General features: G+C 39.4%; 2 protein-coding genes and 1 long non-coding RNA gene across 17 annotated transcripts in view; 1 reads left to right on the forward strand and 2 right to left on the reverse strand.

Moving 5' to 3' along the window:
• Positions 1-10,996, forward strand: part of CAPN3 (calpain 3) — a 24,807-nt gene extending 13,811 nt beyond the window's left edge. Inside the window, exons 13-24 of one of the 3 annotated variants that reach the window (XM_015864331.2) lie at positions 483-691; positions 1,386-1,422; positions 2,392-2,409; positions 3,372-3,473; positions 4,046-4,123; positions 5,027-5,084; positions 5,652-5,716; positions 6,685-6,753; positions 7,272-7,350; positions 7,857-7,973; positions 8,341-8,399; positions 8,515-8,788. In XM_015864331.2, the coding sequence (XP_015719817.1) occupies positions 483-691; positions 1,386-1,422; positions 2,392-2,409; positions 3,372-3,473; positions 4,046-4,123; positions 5,027-5,084; positions 5,652-5,716; positions 6,685-6,753; positions 7,272-7,350; positions 7,857-7,973; positions 8,341-8,399; positions 8,515-8,541 (918 nt within the window). In that variant the 3' untranslated portion in view covers positions 8,542-8,788. Of the gene's footprint in view, positions 1-482; positions 692-1,385; positions 1,423-2,391; positions 2,410-3,371; positions 3,474-4,045; positions 4,124-5,026; positions 5,085-5,651; positions 5,717-6,684; positions 6,754-7,271; positions 7,351-7,856; positions 7,974-8,340; positions 8,400-8,514 lie in introns of all 3 variants that reach the window. The other 2 variants (XM_032444902.1, XM_015864332.2) reach the window with 2 other exon arrangements.
• LOC116653482 lies at positions 3,827-6,922 on the reverse strand. The gene is made up of 2 exons (XR_004307374.1): positions 6,666-6,922; positions 3,827-4,247 (listed from the first exon to the last, which is right to left on the reverse strand). It is a non-coding gene; the product is annotated as an uncharacterized LOC116653482 (long non-coding RNA).
• LOC107314750 (zinc finger protein 106-like) overlaps positions 10,189-20,108 on the reverse strand; it is a 51,578-nt gene continuing 41,658 nt past the window's right edge. For all 13 annotated transcript variants that reach the window (XM_015864321.2, XM_015864314.2, XM_015864318.2 and 10 more), the window contains 8 exons: positions 19,664-19,780; positions 19,034-19,225; positions 17,772-17,834; positions 16,898-17,017; positions 16,426-16,497; positions 15,702-15,773; positions 15,019-15,165; positions 10,189-14,474 (listed from right to left, as the gene is read on the reverse strand). In XM_015864321.2, coding sequence (XP_015719807.1) covers positions 14,418-14,474; positions 15,019-15,165; positions 15,702-15,773; positions 16,426-16,497; positions 16,898-17,017; positions 17,772-17,834; positions 19,034-19,225; positions 19,664-19,780 — 840 coding nt within the window. In that variant the 3' untranslated portion in view covers positions 10,189-14,417. The remainder of the gene's footprint in view (positions 14,475-15,018; positions 15,166-15,701; positions 15,774-16,425; positions 16,498-16,897; positions 17,018-17,771; positions 17,835-19,033; positions 19,226-19,663; positions 19,781-20,108) is intronic.

The raw sequence follows: 20,108 nt of genomic DNA on the forward strand, positions 1-20,108 counted from the left end.
CCACAGTCACCGACTTATTTTTCATATTTAAATGAGTGCAGTGTCTCTTTGGTAGATACAGAATTCATATTTTTCCAGGTAAGTTACCACTGAAAACACCTTCACCTTACTGTGCAGTAGATAGGAGCCTGCATATACCATTCCCTGCCACACCACCCTCAAAGAAAGTAACTGAACTTCAGTTACATGCTATTAGCATCCAACAAAGCAGATAAAATCATGGACACAGCAGAACGGCCAGCCAGCAGTCTCTATGTGGCATGTTGGGAAGCTCTCAGAAGCCAACTAAACCCAGCTAGCAGCAGCTTATAAAGATGACAGACTCTGTAACTGGTAACAGCTAGCAGCCCCCATCAAATCCTTTCTTGCTAAGCTGCCACTGCTTTGTTTGTGTTTTCTGTCCCACCTGCTGCCTGCATGACAAGCCACCTGGGCAACAGGTAAGACTTCCTTGAAGATCAATTGATTGCGTTGTTCTGCAGATGCACGGTACTAAGCACCACTTGCAAAAGGATTTTTTCCTCTACAATGCTTCCAAAGCTAGAAGTAAGACCTATATAAACATGCGAGAAATCTCTGAGCGCTTCCGGCTGCCTCCCAGCGAGTATGTCATCATCCCATCCACATATGATCCTCACCAGGAGGGAGAATTCATCCTGAGGGTTTTCTCAGAGAAAAGAAGTCTTTCAGAGTAAGTTGCAGATCTTTCATCTGGCTCTAAAGGGGGAACTGAGCTCACTACTCTGTTGTGTTCCCTGCTTGCAACACTCTTAATTTTCTTAATCCTGTTAGAAACTCCAAGAGGCACACTCATATCCCCACGATTACCTTGTAGTTTAACAAAAACCTGTTTTGAATTTCCATTGGATACACTGGAGACTACTGACAGGATATCCTTTGTGAACACACTTTCTGCTATTTTTATAGTGAAAACCAACAAGCCTGGATTTTTTAAATGCTTTATGCCATTGCTATATCCCATATGAAAATTTTTTGCCAGATAGATCACTGTGACAGATCTAATTTTAGTCATGAACAAAATCCAGAAATGGGTGTTATTTCTTTTCCATCCTGCTCTTTAAGTAGCTTCCTGGAGCTCAAACTGCAGCTAGTATCTCTTTGCTTAGGCCAAAAAACTGGTTTGCTCCCCCTGTCGAGATTCAGTGATGCCAAGGCTATATATAATAAGAATAAAGCCAGCAGCAGTGTTCTTGGAAGTAGTACTCAGGATGCTCAGATCAAACTCAGAAAAACTACATTCAGAGTCTGAGCTGTAATGCCTGGAAGCCAGTCCATACTGCTGCCTGCTTACAAACCACATACAGAAATAAACAGCATTGGAAACAGACACCTCCCCAATTTATTTACTTTCTGCTTTCTTTTAGGGAGGTTGAAAACATGATTGAGGCGGATCGCCCATCGGTGAGTACCATCCTGTCATCTTCTCTGCGGAAACAGAGGGGAGGAATGTCACACATAGGGAAACTCATAGCAGGAAACCATTTACAGCCACGACATCTCCTTTAACAAATTCCCACATATTCTCATCAAGATATTCCTATTAACACTTCATATATGCTGCTTTCTGGTTTGGAAAAACCAGAATCTTTTGCCAGGACTGAGATTTGTTCTTGGCATAAAGAAGCCTTATGCCAAGCATTACCTTTGCTTCCATCACTTGAGAGTATTAATGCTCTGGTGGAGGCCTAGCCATCCTTTGGGGTGTTTTTTGTTTGTGTGACTGGCAACTCATCTAAATAAGAAAAGGAGTGCCTTATTTTGAAGTAGGAACTTTCTGAAAAGGAATTCTAGTAATATGGTGATTCAAACTAGTATCCATGACAAACTAACTCTTCAGCCTGGGGTTTTACACATTTGTATGGGAATAAATTGGAGCATATAATACCCTCAGTCTTGAAAAAAACAGAATACTCCTGCACACAGCTGAGCTCCATCAAACCTTGTTCAGAAGCCTTCCCCTCTCATTTGCTGTCACAGTACCAAAATTTCTGCCTAGAACTGATGCAGTTTAATTGCCACTCCAAGAAACCATGGATAGGTGGGCACAGAAGTCCAGTCTACACTGCACTGATTTGTTGGGAAAAATAAAAGGAGCCATTATGGGTAACATATTTGATTCAAGTAGATAAAGCACAAGAGGGGATGGACGGCTGTTTTGATAGAGTTTCTACAATTTCAACATGCAGTTTCTTTGTGGCTGCATTTTCCCCTCTTTATTTTTTCCTATGACTATGATTTGACTGTAGGAATGGGAAACACAAATGTGAGAAAGTGAAAGAAAAAAGGAAATATTGCTGTTTAAGAATGTGATCTGGTTCAATCCATATTTCTTTTTAAAAACACTTCTTTTCCTACTTTCTGTTTGTACAGAAGAAGAAAAAAGGAAAGGTGGGTACCCATGCAACATGCTGAGTGTCCAAAGGCAAGATGCATGTGCAGTGCATGCAGCAGGAATTGCTTGCTACCATTAGTGATTTCTCTGCTTCTGGAAGCTGAGCTAGTTAATAAGGAACACTGGACAAGAGACCATTTTCAGGCAGCAAACTTTGTCTTCCTATACAAAACGCTAATGAAGTACATCCGTAGCATCAGGTATTTCTTAAGTGGGTGGCATAAGCATAAGTCTTTCAGTTTTATGAGCTTGATCCTTTAAGTTTCTCAAGTATCCTTCCTGCCTGATCCTCCACAGGCATCCTGACACCTTTCCCAGTGAGAAGACACACACCCTCCATTGCCCAATGCAGCTACTCCTCCTTCCTGCAGCTTCTGCTCACTAGAGTACAGGATTGTTCTTTTCATTCCACCCAATACGTTTAGCAGACAAAAAAAAAACCCATACTCAAGTTACAAGGAAAATTATCAGCCAGAGGAAGGGTACAAAAAGGCCCACAAGGGAAAGATTTTGAAGAGTAGTTGACTCCAATTTGTATTCCTCCTTTATATGTACCCAAAGTAGTCCACAAAACATCATAAATCAGGGCACCACATAAAAGAGTGAAGTCTGTTTCTTACAAGGACCTTGAAAACGTAACACTTTAATCTCAAGACTGGTCAATTGCAATTATGGCTCCAGGGTAACACATTCACATCTGTTAGCAGCTTTCTTTGCTTTAAATATACTAAAGCAGAACAACTGCACACATCTCCCTGCAGTTGAATACCCTAGCAATTAATAGAGAACTAATACATGCCTCATGTAATGAACAAGCTCCTACATAACCTGAGAAATTCCTCTTTTTTTAAAAAAATCTGTCTGCATGTGCTTTGCCACAGAACAGACACTCCCAGATACTTTCTCTAACACTATTTCTTCTGTAATTCCTACTTTATTTCTGCTCTCTTCCTTCTAGCCTATCATCTTTGTTTCTGACAGAGCAAACAGCAACAAGGAGCTGACAACAGATGAAGACGCTGTCAAAGATGGAGAAAAAACCCACGTAGATGAGAAAAAGGTTCAGCAGCAACTGGCGAGATGGGATAGAGCTTGGTTCTGGCCAGCATGAAAGGCCAGCTGGAGAGAGCACATGAATGGGACAAAGGAGTGTCCAATACTTAACAGTTTCTTAGTTGAGGCTTGCCCTATGCATGTGTCTGAGGAAGAAGGAAATGATAACAGTGAGGCTAGCTAATGCAGTATTAGTCTCCAGAACAGGGTCTCCCACACTGCAAAATGCTCTAAACCCACTGAGCCCCTCTAAGCAATTCATAGGATACTGGGCAGCTACAGAGCATGTTTTTCTCTTCTGCTCCAAATTTCTCCATTGCAATGTTTTGAAATGGGGGGGAAAAAAAGATAAATCAGAACTTAAAGATCCGTTGGTGAATGTAATCATTTAGAGCAGCAGGCTCATCAAGGAGTACATTTAATGAAAGAAAGGGGAGAAGTCCATGAGGATAATGTGTTCCTCTGAAGAGCTGCACTGTCACTGAGAGGCTTATTTGTGTGAAGGGGATGAACCACCCAGACCCTTTCATTTTCCTGCAAAGCTAACATTGCATATATCCTTCACTTGTATCTTTCCAGCGTTCTTCAGCAAAAGCTCGTGAGAAGAGTGAAGAGGAAACACAGTTCAGGAATATTTTCCGACAGATCGCAGGGGATGTGAGTACATGACCAACCCACACCTCTGCAGAGCAGCTAAGACACAGCAGCACCTAATCCAACTTCTTCACAGATTCAAAAGATGGAAAATTTAAGTTTTCTTGCACCAAATTTCCTTTGGGAGCTGTAGTTAAGGAAAATGAAATGGAAATTCAATTAAGCACACAGCTATGCCTACATGCACATGCAACTCACTTTCACTGTGTACAAACGAGCCTTATTTAATTTCAGGCTCTTACTTCTATCACTACTATCATAGAATTACAGAATCACAAGGTTGGAAAGGACTTACAAGATCATCTAGTCCAACCATCCTCCCATTACTGTAGCTACAGCAAACTACTAAGCCATATGTCATAGCTCCTCATCCAGACACCTCTTGAACACTGCCAGGGATGGCGACTCCACCACCTCCCTGGGCAGTCACTCTAGCGCCCAACCACTCTCTGAGAGAATGATCACTTCTCTGTGTGAAGTTATTAATGATTTCTTAATCAGTATTGCACATTATGTATAAGCAGTGCATAGATACATGTATGTATTCAGACATGTTTACATGCTGAACTAAAGAAATCAGAACAGATCAAGACAGCATAAATCAAGAGGATGCAAAAGGGTTGCAGAGATTTTCACATTTTTGCTCATACCGTGGCTTGGAATTACTGCCTGTTCTCCCAAGTGTTGTTTAATAAATACTGTGCAATCCCTTTAGATTTGATTCATACTGAAGGTGTAGCTGCAGCCTCAAGAAAGATTATACAAAGATAGAAAACTCTATTTTGGGTGATGTGCCATGATGAAAAGTGACTAGAGACTTCACACTTTCAGCATATCCATCCATATAGTGATTTTCATGATAAGGAGTGTTGCAATTAACAGTATTGTCCCCACCTTTCCCACCAGGACATGGAGATCAATGCTGAAGAACTCAGGAATGTTCTCAACAACGTTGTTAAAAAACGTGAGTTTGAATGTGCATTTCAGTGACCCCAGATAAAGGCAGCTATGATATAATATACAACTCCACCCCTGAGTAACATCCTTAAAATTATTTATGGTTTCAAATTCGTGGATTTTCTACTTTCACTTCTGCAGGCCTTAGCTAGAAAACTTTCATGGAGATGGTCTGTATGAGCAACCACGTATGGATAATAGAGAAATGAGCAAAAGTTCACTGGAAACACCACACAGGTTAATACAACATTTCTAGCAGACTGCAAAGTCCCTTTAAACAAATCCTAACGGAGGGGAGGACCTTTCTTCCCATTCAGCAATCTTCAGCCTTCAAACCTTAAGCTTGCTTAGTTAACTAGAAATTGATTTAGAGTTTTCCAAAGGTTTTTACTATATATAGCAGGCCATATCTCACCTATAACTCACAAGCAGTAATGTTACTTAGAGCCTTTACAGATATTTTTTCTCACTCAAACCTCATGGGATGAATTAAGTCAGTTTGGTGTACACTTTGAGTCCTACCTAAGAGGAAGGAGTGATTGCTGACTTACACGATCTTTATCATTTATTTCAGACAAGGACCTAAAGACAGAAGGATTTGAACTAGAATCCTGCCGCAGCATGATTGCTTTGATGGACGTATCCTTTGCCAGTGAAAGAGAAGTGCCTGATAACACACTGCTCCACCTGAGTTTTATTCCCTGACCACACACACAGATTGTTTTTAGTAAGGTGGAAAACAGACCAGCATGTTACAGACTATTGTCAGATAACCCAGCACTCCAGTGTGGCACACATTAACTGCAGTCATCTCAATGTTGGCATAGCTGGCAGATGAAAATATCTCAAAGCACAGAACTAAGCATGATACCATTCCTTTAAGTCATCTCAACAGAACTACAAATTGCCAACAAATTCAGTCTCTTATCTTTACCTTTTCAACGCATCACACATTCCACCATGTGCTTAGCACTCAGAGCAAGTACAATAAAACACACTGCAAGATGTCACGTGGCATTACCTCCAATACACCATCACCCAGTCTTCCTACCTGAATAGGAAAACATGTATGTTTCCATATGGTTCCATAACATATGATTTATGAACATTTGAACCAGACCAGACCCAACTTCTAATTACAGCCTAGAACCATAATGATTAGATGCTGAACACAGTTCAGTAAATTATTTTAGCCAACATTTTGCTTGATTCTTAACTCATTATAGCAAGGCAGAAAAAACTTCATTCCAAGATAAAGCTCAGTTATCTTAAGCAGTTCCAGGGGAACTTCACCAGTGGGGGCACTTGGAAAAAGCCACTAAAACACTCTGTGTTATGTACATTATAACAGCTCCAGGAGCAAGTCACCTGCCTGTACTAGTGATTTATTACTACAAAAGGAAACAGTGCTTCATAATCCCAAAACAAAATAACACTCTTAATAACCAAAGTGCTCACCAACACTTTACTACACCATTCAGTCTCCTCTCAGCACTCAGGCATCCTGAACTGAGTTTCATACTCATCCCCCCCTCACAGGCACACATAGAAATAATTAGTTTTCTATTTAAAATATTGGGTTTTTTACCTGAATACTTGCATCACAGACAGACGGCTCAGGAAAGATCAACTTTGATGAGTTCCGGCACCTCTGGGACAAGATCAAAAGCTGGCAGGTAGTGCTGCTCTTCAGGGCTCCACAGCGCAAAGGCTTGTGTAGGGATACCAGACCTCATTGCGTCCCCTGCAATCAAAAAAGCTCCCAAAATTGCAAACTAGCTTTTAACATGAAAACTAATATCTTCCTTCAGCCTTTTCTTAGCCTAAGCAAACACCTAGAGCTACAGCATTCATGTGAGGAGATCCCCTTGGGAAGGGGGGAGGTACATAAGATGGAGGAGGAGGAGGATGGGAAATAGAGCCAGGCATTGCAATAGCTTAATTAGGGCAATTAAGAGAGAATTAACAGCATAAACTCAAGTCAAATGAGGAGGGTCTCCAGAGGGAAGAGTTTTTTCTTCTCACAGCACAGATCTAATTCATGTGTCAGGAATGAGGGGGAGCTGTGTGTGAACAACACTGACTACAAAGCAGCAGCCACAGGTGATATAAGGCAAATGGCAAAGCTCACATCAGCAGGTGTGTCCTATGAAAGCATAAACTTTGACATCTGCTGTGTACTTCTTTTTTGCAGAAAATCTTCAAGCGTTACGATTCAGACCATTCAGGAACCATTAACAGCTATGAGATGCGCAATGCAGTCAATGATGCAGGTAATTCCCTCAGTGTCCAATGCCCAAGAGCCAAATAAACCTTATTTTGATTGATGTATCACAGGGTGAGGTCAGGAATACAGCCCAGCCTTCTAAGGATGGGTCCTAGAGAAATGTTAATTTTTGGGGTTGTATTTTTTTTGCTAGCAGAAGCTCTCATATATCCAAAGTGCAAGGCTTGTGTGTCTCACCAACTAAGCAGATCGTTGAACTTCTCAGTGAATAATGCATGGCATCTCAGTCTCATAAATGATCAAAATCAAATAAGTACTAAGCCAGTGCCCACACTTGCCCAGTTTTACCCTTTTCACTTGAGCAGAGTTTGTGTAATGTTTGTGCAACTGTACTAAGAGCACACGGGATGTGCATCAGGGAGCTCAGATGTGTGCAGGCTAATCTCCAATGATGCAGTCACCCACCAAAATTACCTACTTGCTCTCATTTAAGCTGTGGGTTCTTTATTGTTGTATAATGAACAATCAAACCCATTTCTGGTCCCCCCTCAGGGTTTCGGCTGAACAACCAGCTCTACGACATCATCACAATGCGATATGCTGACAAGAACATGAACATCGACTTTGACAGCTTCATCTGCTGCTTTGTGAGACTGGACGCTATGTTCAGTGAGTGGCTGCCCTCATTTTACAGGCTTGCCCCTTCCCCTGCCTGAAAACACACTGATATTTAAAGGAGAGTTTATTATACATAGCACTATTGCCTACACATAGTTTTAATAGTGTAAGATATGTGCTAATTTATGACAGCCATCCCACACAAACACAAAAGATAATAAGCCATTACATATCTTCTTGTATTAGCTGTGAAAAAGCATAGCAGAAATATGTGCTGACCAAAAAAGTAAACACGCACATATATTTGGATAACACAGTGGGAACATGATTTGGTTTGCTGCATGGGATCATCTTTACGCTTTGCTTGTACAATAATTTATCCTATGGTTTTTTTGGTTTTTTTTTGTCATTGATTTAGGGGCATTCCATGCCTTCGATAAAGATGGAGATGGAATCATAAAGCTCAACGTCCTGGAGGTAAACTACTTTGTGCCAGTATTTCTAACACAACATCCCAGTACTACATTATTAATTCCCAGCACAGTCTCACGTGTTCAGGTTGGTCTGATCTTTAACTCCTTCTCTTCCTTAGTGGCTGCAGCTCACCATGTACGCCTAATACCGGAGCCTTCATCAAGGACCCGCTCCAGGTTGCTGTTTGAAGTAATGAACTCCATCCATCCCCAATTACAAACGAGTATTTTGCAAGATACGTGATTTTGCTCACCAAGATAAAATGTGCGTGAAAGAATAAAAAGACAGCTGTGCTCCAGCAAGCAAATCGGCGCTCATTCCCTGTACCTACTTATGTAGTATCTCCGGGACATTTACTTTCAACAGCAAGGACTGATTTATTGATGACTGCATTTAGGTCTCTCTGCATGTTTAAAACACAGAGCACGCATTGTTACTGTTTATACTGACACTTGGAAGCGCCATCCCTGAAGTCAGTACAGATCAGGCAAAACTGAGTCTGGATCTGGATCTGAACTGTGGAAGTCAGAGGTGTCTCCTACCACCCTGCAATCAGTCTTTGTTAATAATTTATTTTAAGAGGTGTTTTAGCAGAATCGTACATACTTTACCCCAGTGCTGCCACTTTAGGAAGATTATTAGCATACTTATTGATTAATAATAATAATTATGCTAATAATTATTAATTATTAGCATAATTAATTGAAAATAAATCAACTGAGTTTTAATGTTGACCTTTAGGGTGTAATTTCTGAAGGAACAAAGGGGAATGAATGCTGAGCACCGTCCCACCATTCTTCAGGATCTAGAGCAGCTGGTATAGTTTTATCACAAGCATGAAATCAGCATGAGACTTCAAACGTCAGCTAACTTCAAATGCACTGGCAAAGCATGTGAGCTTGACAGGCTTCCAGAACTGGTCAATCAGTGATCAGCACAAAAATGGATAGAAAAACCAGTATGTGCACAGAGAGGGCATGGAGGCCAGACTTTATCAGGAGAACTTCTACTGAGAGCAAAGTCTCTGTCTCAGGTGTGTGGTCACAGGGCAACAAAGGATGACTGACCTCTTAGTTCCCCGGGGCCAAGAAAGCAATCTGCTACAGCAAAACTGAAACAACAAATCTTGGCATCTACCCAACATCATTCTGATAATTCATACATTTAACTGCGGGATCACTAAGAGACAGATAAACCTTTGACTATAAAGTTCTTAATAATATTGTCTTGCACTGTAACTTCCTCTGAAAGAGTAAGAAAATAATAGTTTATGTAATGAGTTATCCTTTAAACTCAGCTTTTGTTTTAACCCAACCTAAGTCTCTATGATGACTGGAACACTAGGAGCCCTGGGTTCCAGCAATGTGTTATCTCCACTGAGCTGTTATTTTCCATACAAAGCCATAGCAGAAGCTCTTGGTTGGGGTCTTCACAGAAAAACTATCTGTCAGAAGATCTGGATTTTTTGACTAGCAATCAAAACCAGCCCTTAACCTCCCAATGAGTGGAAAACAAACAGCTCTCTAGAACTTCCCTTTGCAATAAGCCATGAAGCAAGGCTGTCTCAGTGCATCATCTTGGACGCCTCAGTTGGGTGGATGGTTTCCAACTTCCCTATGATATCTTAGACTCCTGCAACAGCCCTCTGTGTCAGCACTGGAGCTTGAAATATACAGCTCCAGGACAGCCTGGGTTGACTTCATCCAACCCCAAATGGAACGTCATGTTCTACTGAACCCTGTGAAAGAATCTTTCTATTCCACACAAAGAAGAATCAGGCTGACAAACCATAAACAATATAAAGAACTTTTATTTTTCTTTTCAGTTTTTTTGTCTGTGTAAAGTTTCATCATTGTTACACTCAGCTTCGTACCAAAATGAAAGAGGAAAAGCAAGGTCAATCTGTGCAAATGTTCTACATAGCTTAAGTCATTCAATTCTCAACCATGTTGTTTTATTTTTCATATTTGCAGCAAAATGAAACTGGAGGAGCTGGCAGGTGCATATGACAGAATATATACCTACATAGTTTGCTCTTTACTTCCACCATTAAATATTTTGCAATTAGCACTCGAGACTGTTTCCTTATCCTTCTTCATATGTTCTGCAATTCTGGACGACTTAAGACTATGTTTGAATGACAGTACATTAAAGGCCTGAAAACCAAGATTTTATCTGTACCTACATTTTAATTTAAAAGAAGGAAAAAAAATCTTTCCAGCACCATGTTTTTGTTTCTGGGAACCTAGAGTTTATTGTGAGCTTTCAGTCATTGTTTACCAAGATTTAGCATAACTGCATGGTTTGTAAGTGCGAGGTGAGACCTGTGCTACTTCAGCACAGCACAGAGCTGAACCACTTGGAAGGTCCACAACCCACACACCTTAAGGCAAACAGAAGCTGGGGTATGTAATGCATCCTCATACCAACAGATGCAAGTTTTCCCTCTGGCCCTTTCCAGACAGGGAAGCAACAGCAATAGGCCACGCAGCACCACGCTGTCAGTTAGCTGTTACTTTTCCTATGATTTGAAGGAAAATGGAGCAAATAATACAGACCAGTCTTTGCGTTGTTTTTTGATTCAACATGTGAGGATGTCAGATAAAGTTAAGCTTTGTGGCACATTTGAACTTTAGAGTGATTATTTTATGCTACTCACACTCCTCTTTTTGAGCTCGGGTAGGGCTTAATATAAGCGCACCACAACGTGTTCTCCCACTCCTGAAGAGAATGGTACATAACTGGTTTCAGTAAAGCCTCTCCCATTCTCCATATCACAAAATACAACAGCTCTTCACTTCATGCACATTAAGGACTCACAGCTGAATAAGCAGCATCAATACTGCTCAGAAGAGAACGGTGGCTTATACCCCAAAAGGAACTGCCGTATTCAATCAGCATTCAGCAAGTCCAGAGCTCACGATCTAACATTTAACTAATGAAATAAAACAGCTAACCGTAAAAATCAACTCTCACTCTACTCACTCTTCCACACCCACAACTCTTCAGCTGCATAAAAACCAAACTCAAAACAAAAACAGTCCTGAACACAGGCTTCAGATGTGGAACGCTGCTTTTCATGCAAAAATTACCCCGCTCATGTTTCACAAATATTCCCCTTGCTGAGACTACTGCACTCTCTGACCAGAGCTATATCACAAGTCAGAACCCTCAGTTGCAAACCTGGAGTGGATCTCATCAATGGCTGCCAATCTAACACACCAATTTACCATTGCTCTTCTGCAACCACACGTGGAGGAAGCAAACAGCCATTAATGGAAGCTGCATTCCCCCCAGAAGAACGAAGAAATCTGTGGAATTTCATACCTGCATGACAACTTCAAAGCAAATCCTGCTGAGACAAACTCATGACAAAGCAGCACGATATTCCCTCTGAGCCCTTGAGCAATATATATACCTTTTTTAACACAAACAAAGCAAAATTGATAAGCACTCATGCAGTTCTGCTACTTTCCTGTCCCTTACCCATTTTACGATTCTGAGAATGGATCTGAAGCAACCAATGAAGCAGCAAAAGACACCACTGCTAAAGCTGGACTTCCCAAGTCCATAATTTTGGATTAGACCATTTTTAAGGACAGAGAAGGAAATATCACCAACTACAAGAAAAGGAAATCTCCTTTTACACCAACTAGAAAAGATCAACATAATAACTACCTAGGAATGCAAATAAAGTGTAGTAACTGTCTTTGTTGTAACATCCAGTGAGAAAGATCTCTGCACGTTCCTGAAATCAAAGTCATCAGCTGAGAGAAAAAGAATCACTAAGTATCAAAAATCTACTCTCACACATGATGTTTAGTGATAGAACCACTCCACATACTTGTCCTCAGAACACAGAGCTCCCTGCCATCACTCCAATCACAACCTATGAAGAATAGCTCAAATAGTCAAAACATTGTTTCCTTCCACACTTTTATATTTCTCTCACTGTGGTTTAAAAAATGCAAAACTCTTTAATATCAATAACGGTGGAAATGATTTAAGTCATACGAAGCCTTCTACTTATAAAAAAAACAACCACCAAACCTCAAACAAATACACTTGGAGATTCCAGTGCAATAAAGCAGAAAACAACCCATCCCCCCAAAACACATAAAACTCTCAAAGCTGCCTTGAGTCTAAGTCACATATTGCTTTTATTTCTCCCATCTACAAACATCTTAATGAAAATAATAAAAACAAACAACAGCAACAAAAAAAAAAACCTCCAAAAAAAAAAAAAAAATCACCCAAAAAACTACAAGAGCATTGGAACCTCAAGAATTCCTACATTTGAAGTAGGATTCTACCCTACATCGTTCCAGTTTTACTCCTGTCTTCCTCAAGAAAAAACCATCAATATCAAGCAAATACAGAGGAATTATGCTTGTGCACTAACACAGGATAAAAACTGTGCGCTTCAGAGAAGGCCCTGAAGTTTCTCGACTGGATGGCAGAGCTGAACATCCACGGGCCTCCTTCATTCACAGTCCTTGCCTATAAAGACTTTGTTGCAGTCAAAGAATGAGGCTATAAGTTACGTTTGGTCTATGGATAACATATGAAGTCTCGAAAAGCACTGGATATGTTTATAATTGACTCAGTTTTGACACTGGAATATCTTTATCTTCTGTTACAGTTTAAGGAAACAACTGCTTATTTTTAATTAAGCAGGAAGCTAGTCAAGCATGAAAAGGTCCTTGACAGATTAGTTCCATTGTTTAAGAGAGTTCCTTGCCAGATTCAACTTGTTATTTAAAAGAGCATCATGAGTGCAAAAGTTCAAGTTCACTGAACACAACAGAAAAATGAGGTCAAGTCTGCAACCCCAAGAGACAGCAGCAGAGGGACCTGTACAAGTAGAAACAGTCTTCCACTTCACACTGGCTTCCCTGTGTCCACTATGGAAACAAGATTGTTTGTGGTTTTTTTTTCCCCATGAAACATGCATTTTGTATCCCCAGCTTCTGCTTGAGAATTTTAGACAAATATAATAGAATCCTATTGACTTTTAGTGATCTTCACACAGCCTGAGCAAATTAAGCCAGTTCACAACAGAAACAAAATAACACTAACGAAGAAGAATTTGAATATATAGTGGCTTTGAACTCCTATTTGTTTGCTTTGTAATAAAGATTCAGCATTACAGAATTCCAAATCAAATAAGCAATCCAACTCTGGTACTGTATCACAACAGTAGTGGTTACACTGAGAAACAAAAGCTGATACTGGTTCCTCCCTTCCTGCACATTTGGACCTATAAGAGACTAAGATTGAAAGGTATGAGAGCAGAATTGTTCCACTGCTGCTCGCATACCAGCCAAAAGACTGCTTTCCTCCAAAGAAAGACACCAGAATACCTCAGGAGGTGTAATATTTAGGGTAGTCTGTCACCGCATATATTATCTCAATTATAGAAATTTTTAGACAAAGATTAAAATATAAATTACAGTTAACGTTAAAAAAATCGTTCCAGTTCTCCATAAAATACCGTTTCTTTTTATGATGAAAGCCAGTATGTACACTGGATACTCAAGTTACAGATTTTCTTGTCAGATTTTTTTTTTGATGTTCAGGTTCGCAGGCTTTTATTAATATCAGCGAAAACAGATATAACAAAAACAGGCATATTTTAGGTAGACACTTAACAGGTTTCACGCTGAGCGTGAAACACCAGCACCCATCATCATCCAGCTTCTCAACACCCCTCTGCACTTCCCAAAGATTCTCAAGAACGTACTTCTTCATAAAACAACGTAGACAAGAGGACGGAAATATTCCTATTTGTCAATGAATTGAAAACTTGCAAGAATCTTACATTTGGGCTGCTTCTTAAACGACCAGCCTTACGGTTACAGAACGCAACATAAGCTGCAGTTCTGTAGCAAGGCTTTTCAGCCCCACTTCCTTTTTGCATTCCAAGTAGTAAAAGCAAGAGAAAAGGCTGGAGTAAGAAACTGATGTTATTCGGAATAATCCTGACATTAAATTACTTCCCAATGTGGGAGGTGAAAAGTTTCATGAGTCAACCCTGCTGTCATCCTCAGCGTGTCTTTCAATGTGTCCCACAGCATCCTAGAACAGAAACAAAGGAGTCAGTGAAAAAAAGAAAAAAAAAAAAATCAATGAGAAAAACCTAAAAGATTCTATAAACCTCAGTGAAAGTGACACTCCAGATAAAATAAGATTTTGGCATACTCTTTCTTAAATATGAATACCAAGCTATTATAGTTTATGTAAAATCTTGTACACCGTATGATTCAAGGAAAACAGAACAACAGCTTCCTTTCCGTCAGGAAAGTCATACCAAGTAAACACATTATATCCAAAGAAAGTGCTTAAGAAGAAATGAATTACTTCTGTTTTTCAGTTCTAAAAGAAACCTATTGTGTATTATCAAAAGCATTTAACAGGGAGGCAAGCCTGGTATGACTTAACTATACTCAGTCAGGCTCATTAAGAATAGAAGCATTTATTCATCTTCAAGAGAAGTAGAAGTCCCACCACAACTTCATGTTGTGGTGACAGCATGTGCTTCCTATTTAGATGTGGTGTTTGTTTTTTTTTTAAACCTTTCTACTATACCACCAAATACAAACATGTTACTCCAATCACAAACCTGCTTGGAACCTTTTCTGGAAGTAAAGAAAGCATCACAGTTCTTCCAACGACATTTTAAGGTCTGAAAATTTGGGTTGGTGTGGTCAGTTAGCAAGTGTTGTTTCAGGTGGTCAACAACTCCAAAGATTAGCGAACATCCATGCCACTGGTAGAAAAAAAAACAGAAAACATACCCAAAATCACCCAGGGGAGAAAAAAAAAGGTTAATCCCTTTATTCTTGCAACTCAACAACATTCAACAAGGACTGCTCACACACATGCCTCCTCTAACTTTTTAACATTTTTATTCCATATACATTCTCAGTGGACTCTCTTCCTTCAGTTAGAAGTTTAGAGAGATTTTCCCAGCTTCTAGCCAATCCCAGACCATCAGCAAGAATGGGTTTAGGAAGAAAGAGCCTTAGCCTTTACATAACTTAAGGTTTCCAGAGGCAGAGCCATTGTTTCGTCGGCTTAGCTTTTTTTCTGTTAACTAATTTCATGTCACTATCTAAAGATCACCAAAACTATTGGCTTGCCCAAAAGTATATGAGAAATGCAACTAGCAGTATATATTCCAACTGATTTTTAAAGGATTGAAATACAATAAATGTCAAACTACCTAAGGTTGAACAGTGACCACCTCTAGAAATTAGTCTAAAAACTATAACAAAGAAAGGCCAAAAACATTTTGCTCCTTACCCAGCAACGATAATTCTGCATAAGATTAAGCCTCACAGCTCTGACACTGCCATCATAACATCCGGTGTAGATCTGTAAAAGCAGTATTTATGAAGAAAAAAATGCCAGGAATAGAAAAAAATGAAACCTTCTTCAAAATTTTACTTCAAGGTAGAATATATTAGATTTAAGATTCTTGTTTCTTGCTTCTTCCATTTCAGAATACCCAAAATGGACTACTACTACAGGACTGTTCAAGCTTCAGACTACAATGACAAAGCTTGGCTGCATTTAACTCTCCATCTTGCTCATATGAGAAGTGAAGCTTTGACCATACGTATCCCAATACATAGATCAGTTCTGTTTTTACAGGTAAGTACCATACTCCTACAACATATTTAACAATCTGAAAGTTACACATCATGCAAGTAAGTACTTTTAATGACTCTTTTACGCAAGTATTTATCCAGAAGTGTTTCTAAACTCTACTTTGCCTGAAGAAATAAATTTGTGCACTTAACTCAAGTGTATATCTTTGTGTAAGTTCTTTCAGAAGTTACCCAGTCAATAATATTATATAATTACAAAGCTGCTGTCACAACTTGATTTTTTGGCTGACACTTGTGAGTATCTCTGCCTTAGCTGGAGAACAAATTCATTTCATTATCTGAGAAAAATAAAATTGTCTAAATGCTCGTGGAAAATACAACTTCCTATTTGACATCAGTGAGAAGAGGGAAGTTACCATGCTCTTATGGATGGTCATACACATGATCATATCCGAATGGCCTCCATAAACTTGCAAGCGGTCGTGTGACTTGAAAGAAAGAAAAGACATTTACTGGCACAACAGTTAAGAGGTATTTTAAGCAGTTCCCTGGGTAGCAATCAACACCCCTCCCAGCGGATCCCAAGTTTTGTAGGCACAATGGAAGCTCTCTGTTTTCCATGCATTACTTCTGTGATTCCTTCTGTTCACAGAAAGCATTTGGTCTTTCGAGAAGATGAAGTCAACACTTCCCCACTACTTTGAGCTGCAATTATCCTTGCATAACTCAAGTTCTTAAAACAATAGTTGAGGTTATGCTGTTTTGAAGCTCATGTATTTTGGCTGCAAATTCTGAGCGGGCCAGAGACCAGTAAGCACAAAGATGACTTCCTGAAGTCATTTATTAACACATTAGGCAGATTTTATTAATAACCACCTATACTCTTACCTGTAGTTCATAAACACGGACAAATTTATCGAGGCATGCTGTTACCATCACTTTCCCCAGAATGTTCACAACCGTTACTGCATGGTTATGGCCTTTATAGATCCGTACCAGTTCTCCAGTCTGTGCCAACAACAAGGAGAGGCAAGCAGCTTATTATTTTTAATTAAGCAAAGCTATTTTAGTTTTACATAAGGTTGCTAGCTTCAACTCTCACCAATCACAGAAGAGATATATCCTTTATTAGACCTCTACTTCCTACAAAAGTACTTATAGATTATCACCAAGAACATTTTCTTTGCTTATGTTTGCAAGGAGCCATTGCAGTTCAATAGAAATGCATATCACTATGAAAAGTCTACTTTCCCCTCTTTCCATCATTATCTGCATGTTCCCATCTATCCTGCAATTGGTACTGTGCATATTAGTAGTAAAAGTATTTATGTAGCCACAAGGACCATTGAGCAAATTTAATTAAATACATAGAAATATACCATTTTTTCCTGCCAATTACCTGAAACTGTAGTAAGTTTCTTAGTCTCATTCCTTGCATGGCTACACAAACCCTTTCCACATAATCACTAGCTTTGTAGCAATATTTGTAAAATCAAGATCCTCAGATAAAAGGGCGTTACATACTATATTAAATGAGTCAACACATTTAACATGTTTCCTTTAGTATTTTACCCTCTGCATTCCCCTCTTAACTTCTTTAGTGTATAGTCACATTAAATACAGAACAAAAGTACGATTCCCTTTTCTTAAGGTTATTTTTTTTCTACTACCAGTCATAATTATTAGCAATACTGTCATTATAGCAAAGGTTTTCACTGCCTTAACAGAATTAGTCAATCCAACTTTAAAGAGAGAGACTTACATGAATGTTGTGGGCATGGACAGACTGGTCACTGGAACCACTGAACACCAGATCATTCACAACCTACCATAAAAGAGTGCTATTTCTATTAATTGTTATCTAATGACATGAAAGTGGCCAAATGAAACATTCTGACTGAAGGTGCACAATAATATTTCATGTATCTAACAGACAAAAAAACCCCAAAAAACTATTAAGTACAAAACAATGTAGAGATCACTGGGAAAAAAAAGCAACACTGTGTTAGTGAACGATATTCAAGATGACGAGAACTGCATATGGAATGGTCATCCCCTATTTGTAGATGATTGTGGTTAAAGCAAAGCAGCCAAACAAGAATACACACCAACCTGTAACTTCAGACACTGCGTTATATCAGGCCAAACAATAAAGTAACCATCAAATGGGCAGGCTTATGTCATTCATAGAGACAAAATTAAGAACAATCTTCCTAAGATGAACAGACCCATGCAGTCTGAAATGTGAGATATGCCATCCTAAATATTGCCCATTGGAAGGGATGCTGGCTATACCGTTAGAAGAGTTCTTTTACTAGTATCCTGAAGCTACATCCATATTCAGCAGCTCAAGAATGTCAAGCCTAGACTTAATGCAAAAAGCAATTTATTAAGTCTAAAATAAGTGATTCTACTACTGAAGGATAGTTTTCTAGATACTTTTTTTGTCAACTTTTCCTCTGTTCTTTTATTTTGGGGATCTCACATTTCAAGATTGCCTGACATGCTTCCTACAGAAATAAACATCAGCTTTTACAGTGGCAAGACAGAGCCTTCCTATCAAACCACTCTGTTATCTTTTGAAATAGAGAAAGCATCTATTGTCTATCATGATCTGCTAATTATTAGATGAAGAAAGAATAATAAAAAAAGATTACAGTGCATGTCAAATAAAACAATGACAGTGCCTTCGAATGGGATACAGGCAATACAGAGCAATAGCAGGTAATAATGAAAATTGGCTGACCCTTTATGATGACAGTTAACAGCTTAAGAGGAGCTAAATCCCTATCCGTAGAGATGCTCTCCCTCAGCTGCTAGCCCTTAAATGAGGGTGAGGAGGGGTGGATCCACACCCACCCCTTCCAGTCACTCAGGTGCATTGCTTGCACCTGAGCTGCATGGGTTAGCAACACCTTCTCACCTTGTGCTCAACCATTGGTTCGGGCTGTGATCTGACAATTCCACTACACAGTTTTAAGAATCCCTTGTCAAAAAAAAAAAAAAAATTTTGGAGACACTTGCCTTCATGCAGAGTATAGTTTTGCTGTGACCTTCAAGAGTCCTGAGAAGCAACCCGTTCCGTGCATCACGTACACTGATGGTGCAGTCATAGGAACCCACTACTAACAGCTTTCGCGCTCCTTCCTGAGCTGTGGCCAAGCAGCTCACTGCTCTAGGACTGTGACATTCAAAGATATCAACTTGCTTGTTGTTCTGTTGGAGGACAAAAATTGGTATTTAAGAACTAAAATTTCACTATGACTAACAAGGAATTAAGTTTCCAAATCAAAGAAGTAACTTCTTAAATTGGGCTTTGAAGCAAAGAAAAACAGTAATTATTAAGCAAAAGCCCAGTAAATTCCCCTTTGGAGTTAGAAAAAGGAGAGAAAAAAAGCATTTAGTGAGAAAAACCAGATACATACATGCATCCCCTTCCAAAATTCATTAATGAAATCAAAGCACCAGAACAGTTAAGAGAAAAGCAACTGAGGATAGGGAAAAGGGGACAAGAAGGATTAAGAAAGGCTAAGAGTGATTATTTGTACAAAACACTTAAGTTACAAATACACATACTACTCAAGAGAAAGGACTGTGCAAGGTAGGAACTGCATTGAAGCAGGCTTTTAGGTGCCAATATTAAAACAAACCAACCTTTACACTGAATGTAACAACGCTGCCATTTGCAAGGCCTGCATAAAGGATCCGCCATCTGCTGTGTAAACAGAGCACTCGATCTTCCAGTTTAAACTGTTCCATGCATTCTTTGGTCTGGCAATAGAAATAATTACTTTAAGCAAGCTTTTAATTGGCTGAAAACAGTTCAGGGACCAAAAAAAAAAAAAAGATAGAAGTGAATGATGATTTTCACCTACAGACTATATCTTCAGAACTAGCAGAGCTGGAAAAAAACATCTTAATACATGGTATCACCCAGCAGTCTGATCCTGTTTTTCATCTGCTCATTCCTATCTTTGGGACTTGATGTTACTTAAACAACTAGCTATAGCACTAAAAGCTTTTTACTAGCCACAACCTCTAACATATATACCAGCTTAGAGTAGGTATGTGAAAAACCCCCCCTTACAGCTTGAGTTCA

The sequence above is a fragment of the Coturnix japonica genome, chromosome 5 (assembly GCF_001577835.2).
Source record: "Coturnix japonica isolate 7356 chromosome 5, Coturnix japonica 2.1, whole genome shotgun sequence".
Lineage (NCBI taxonomy): Eukaryota > Metazoa > Chordata > Aves > Galliformes > Phasianidae > Coturnix > Coturnix japonica.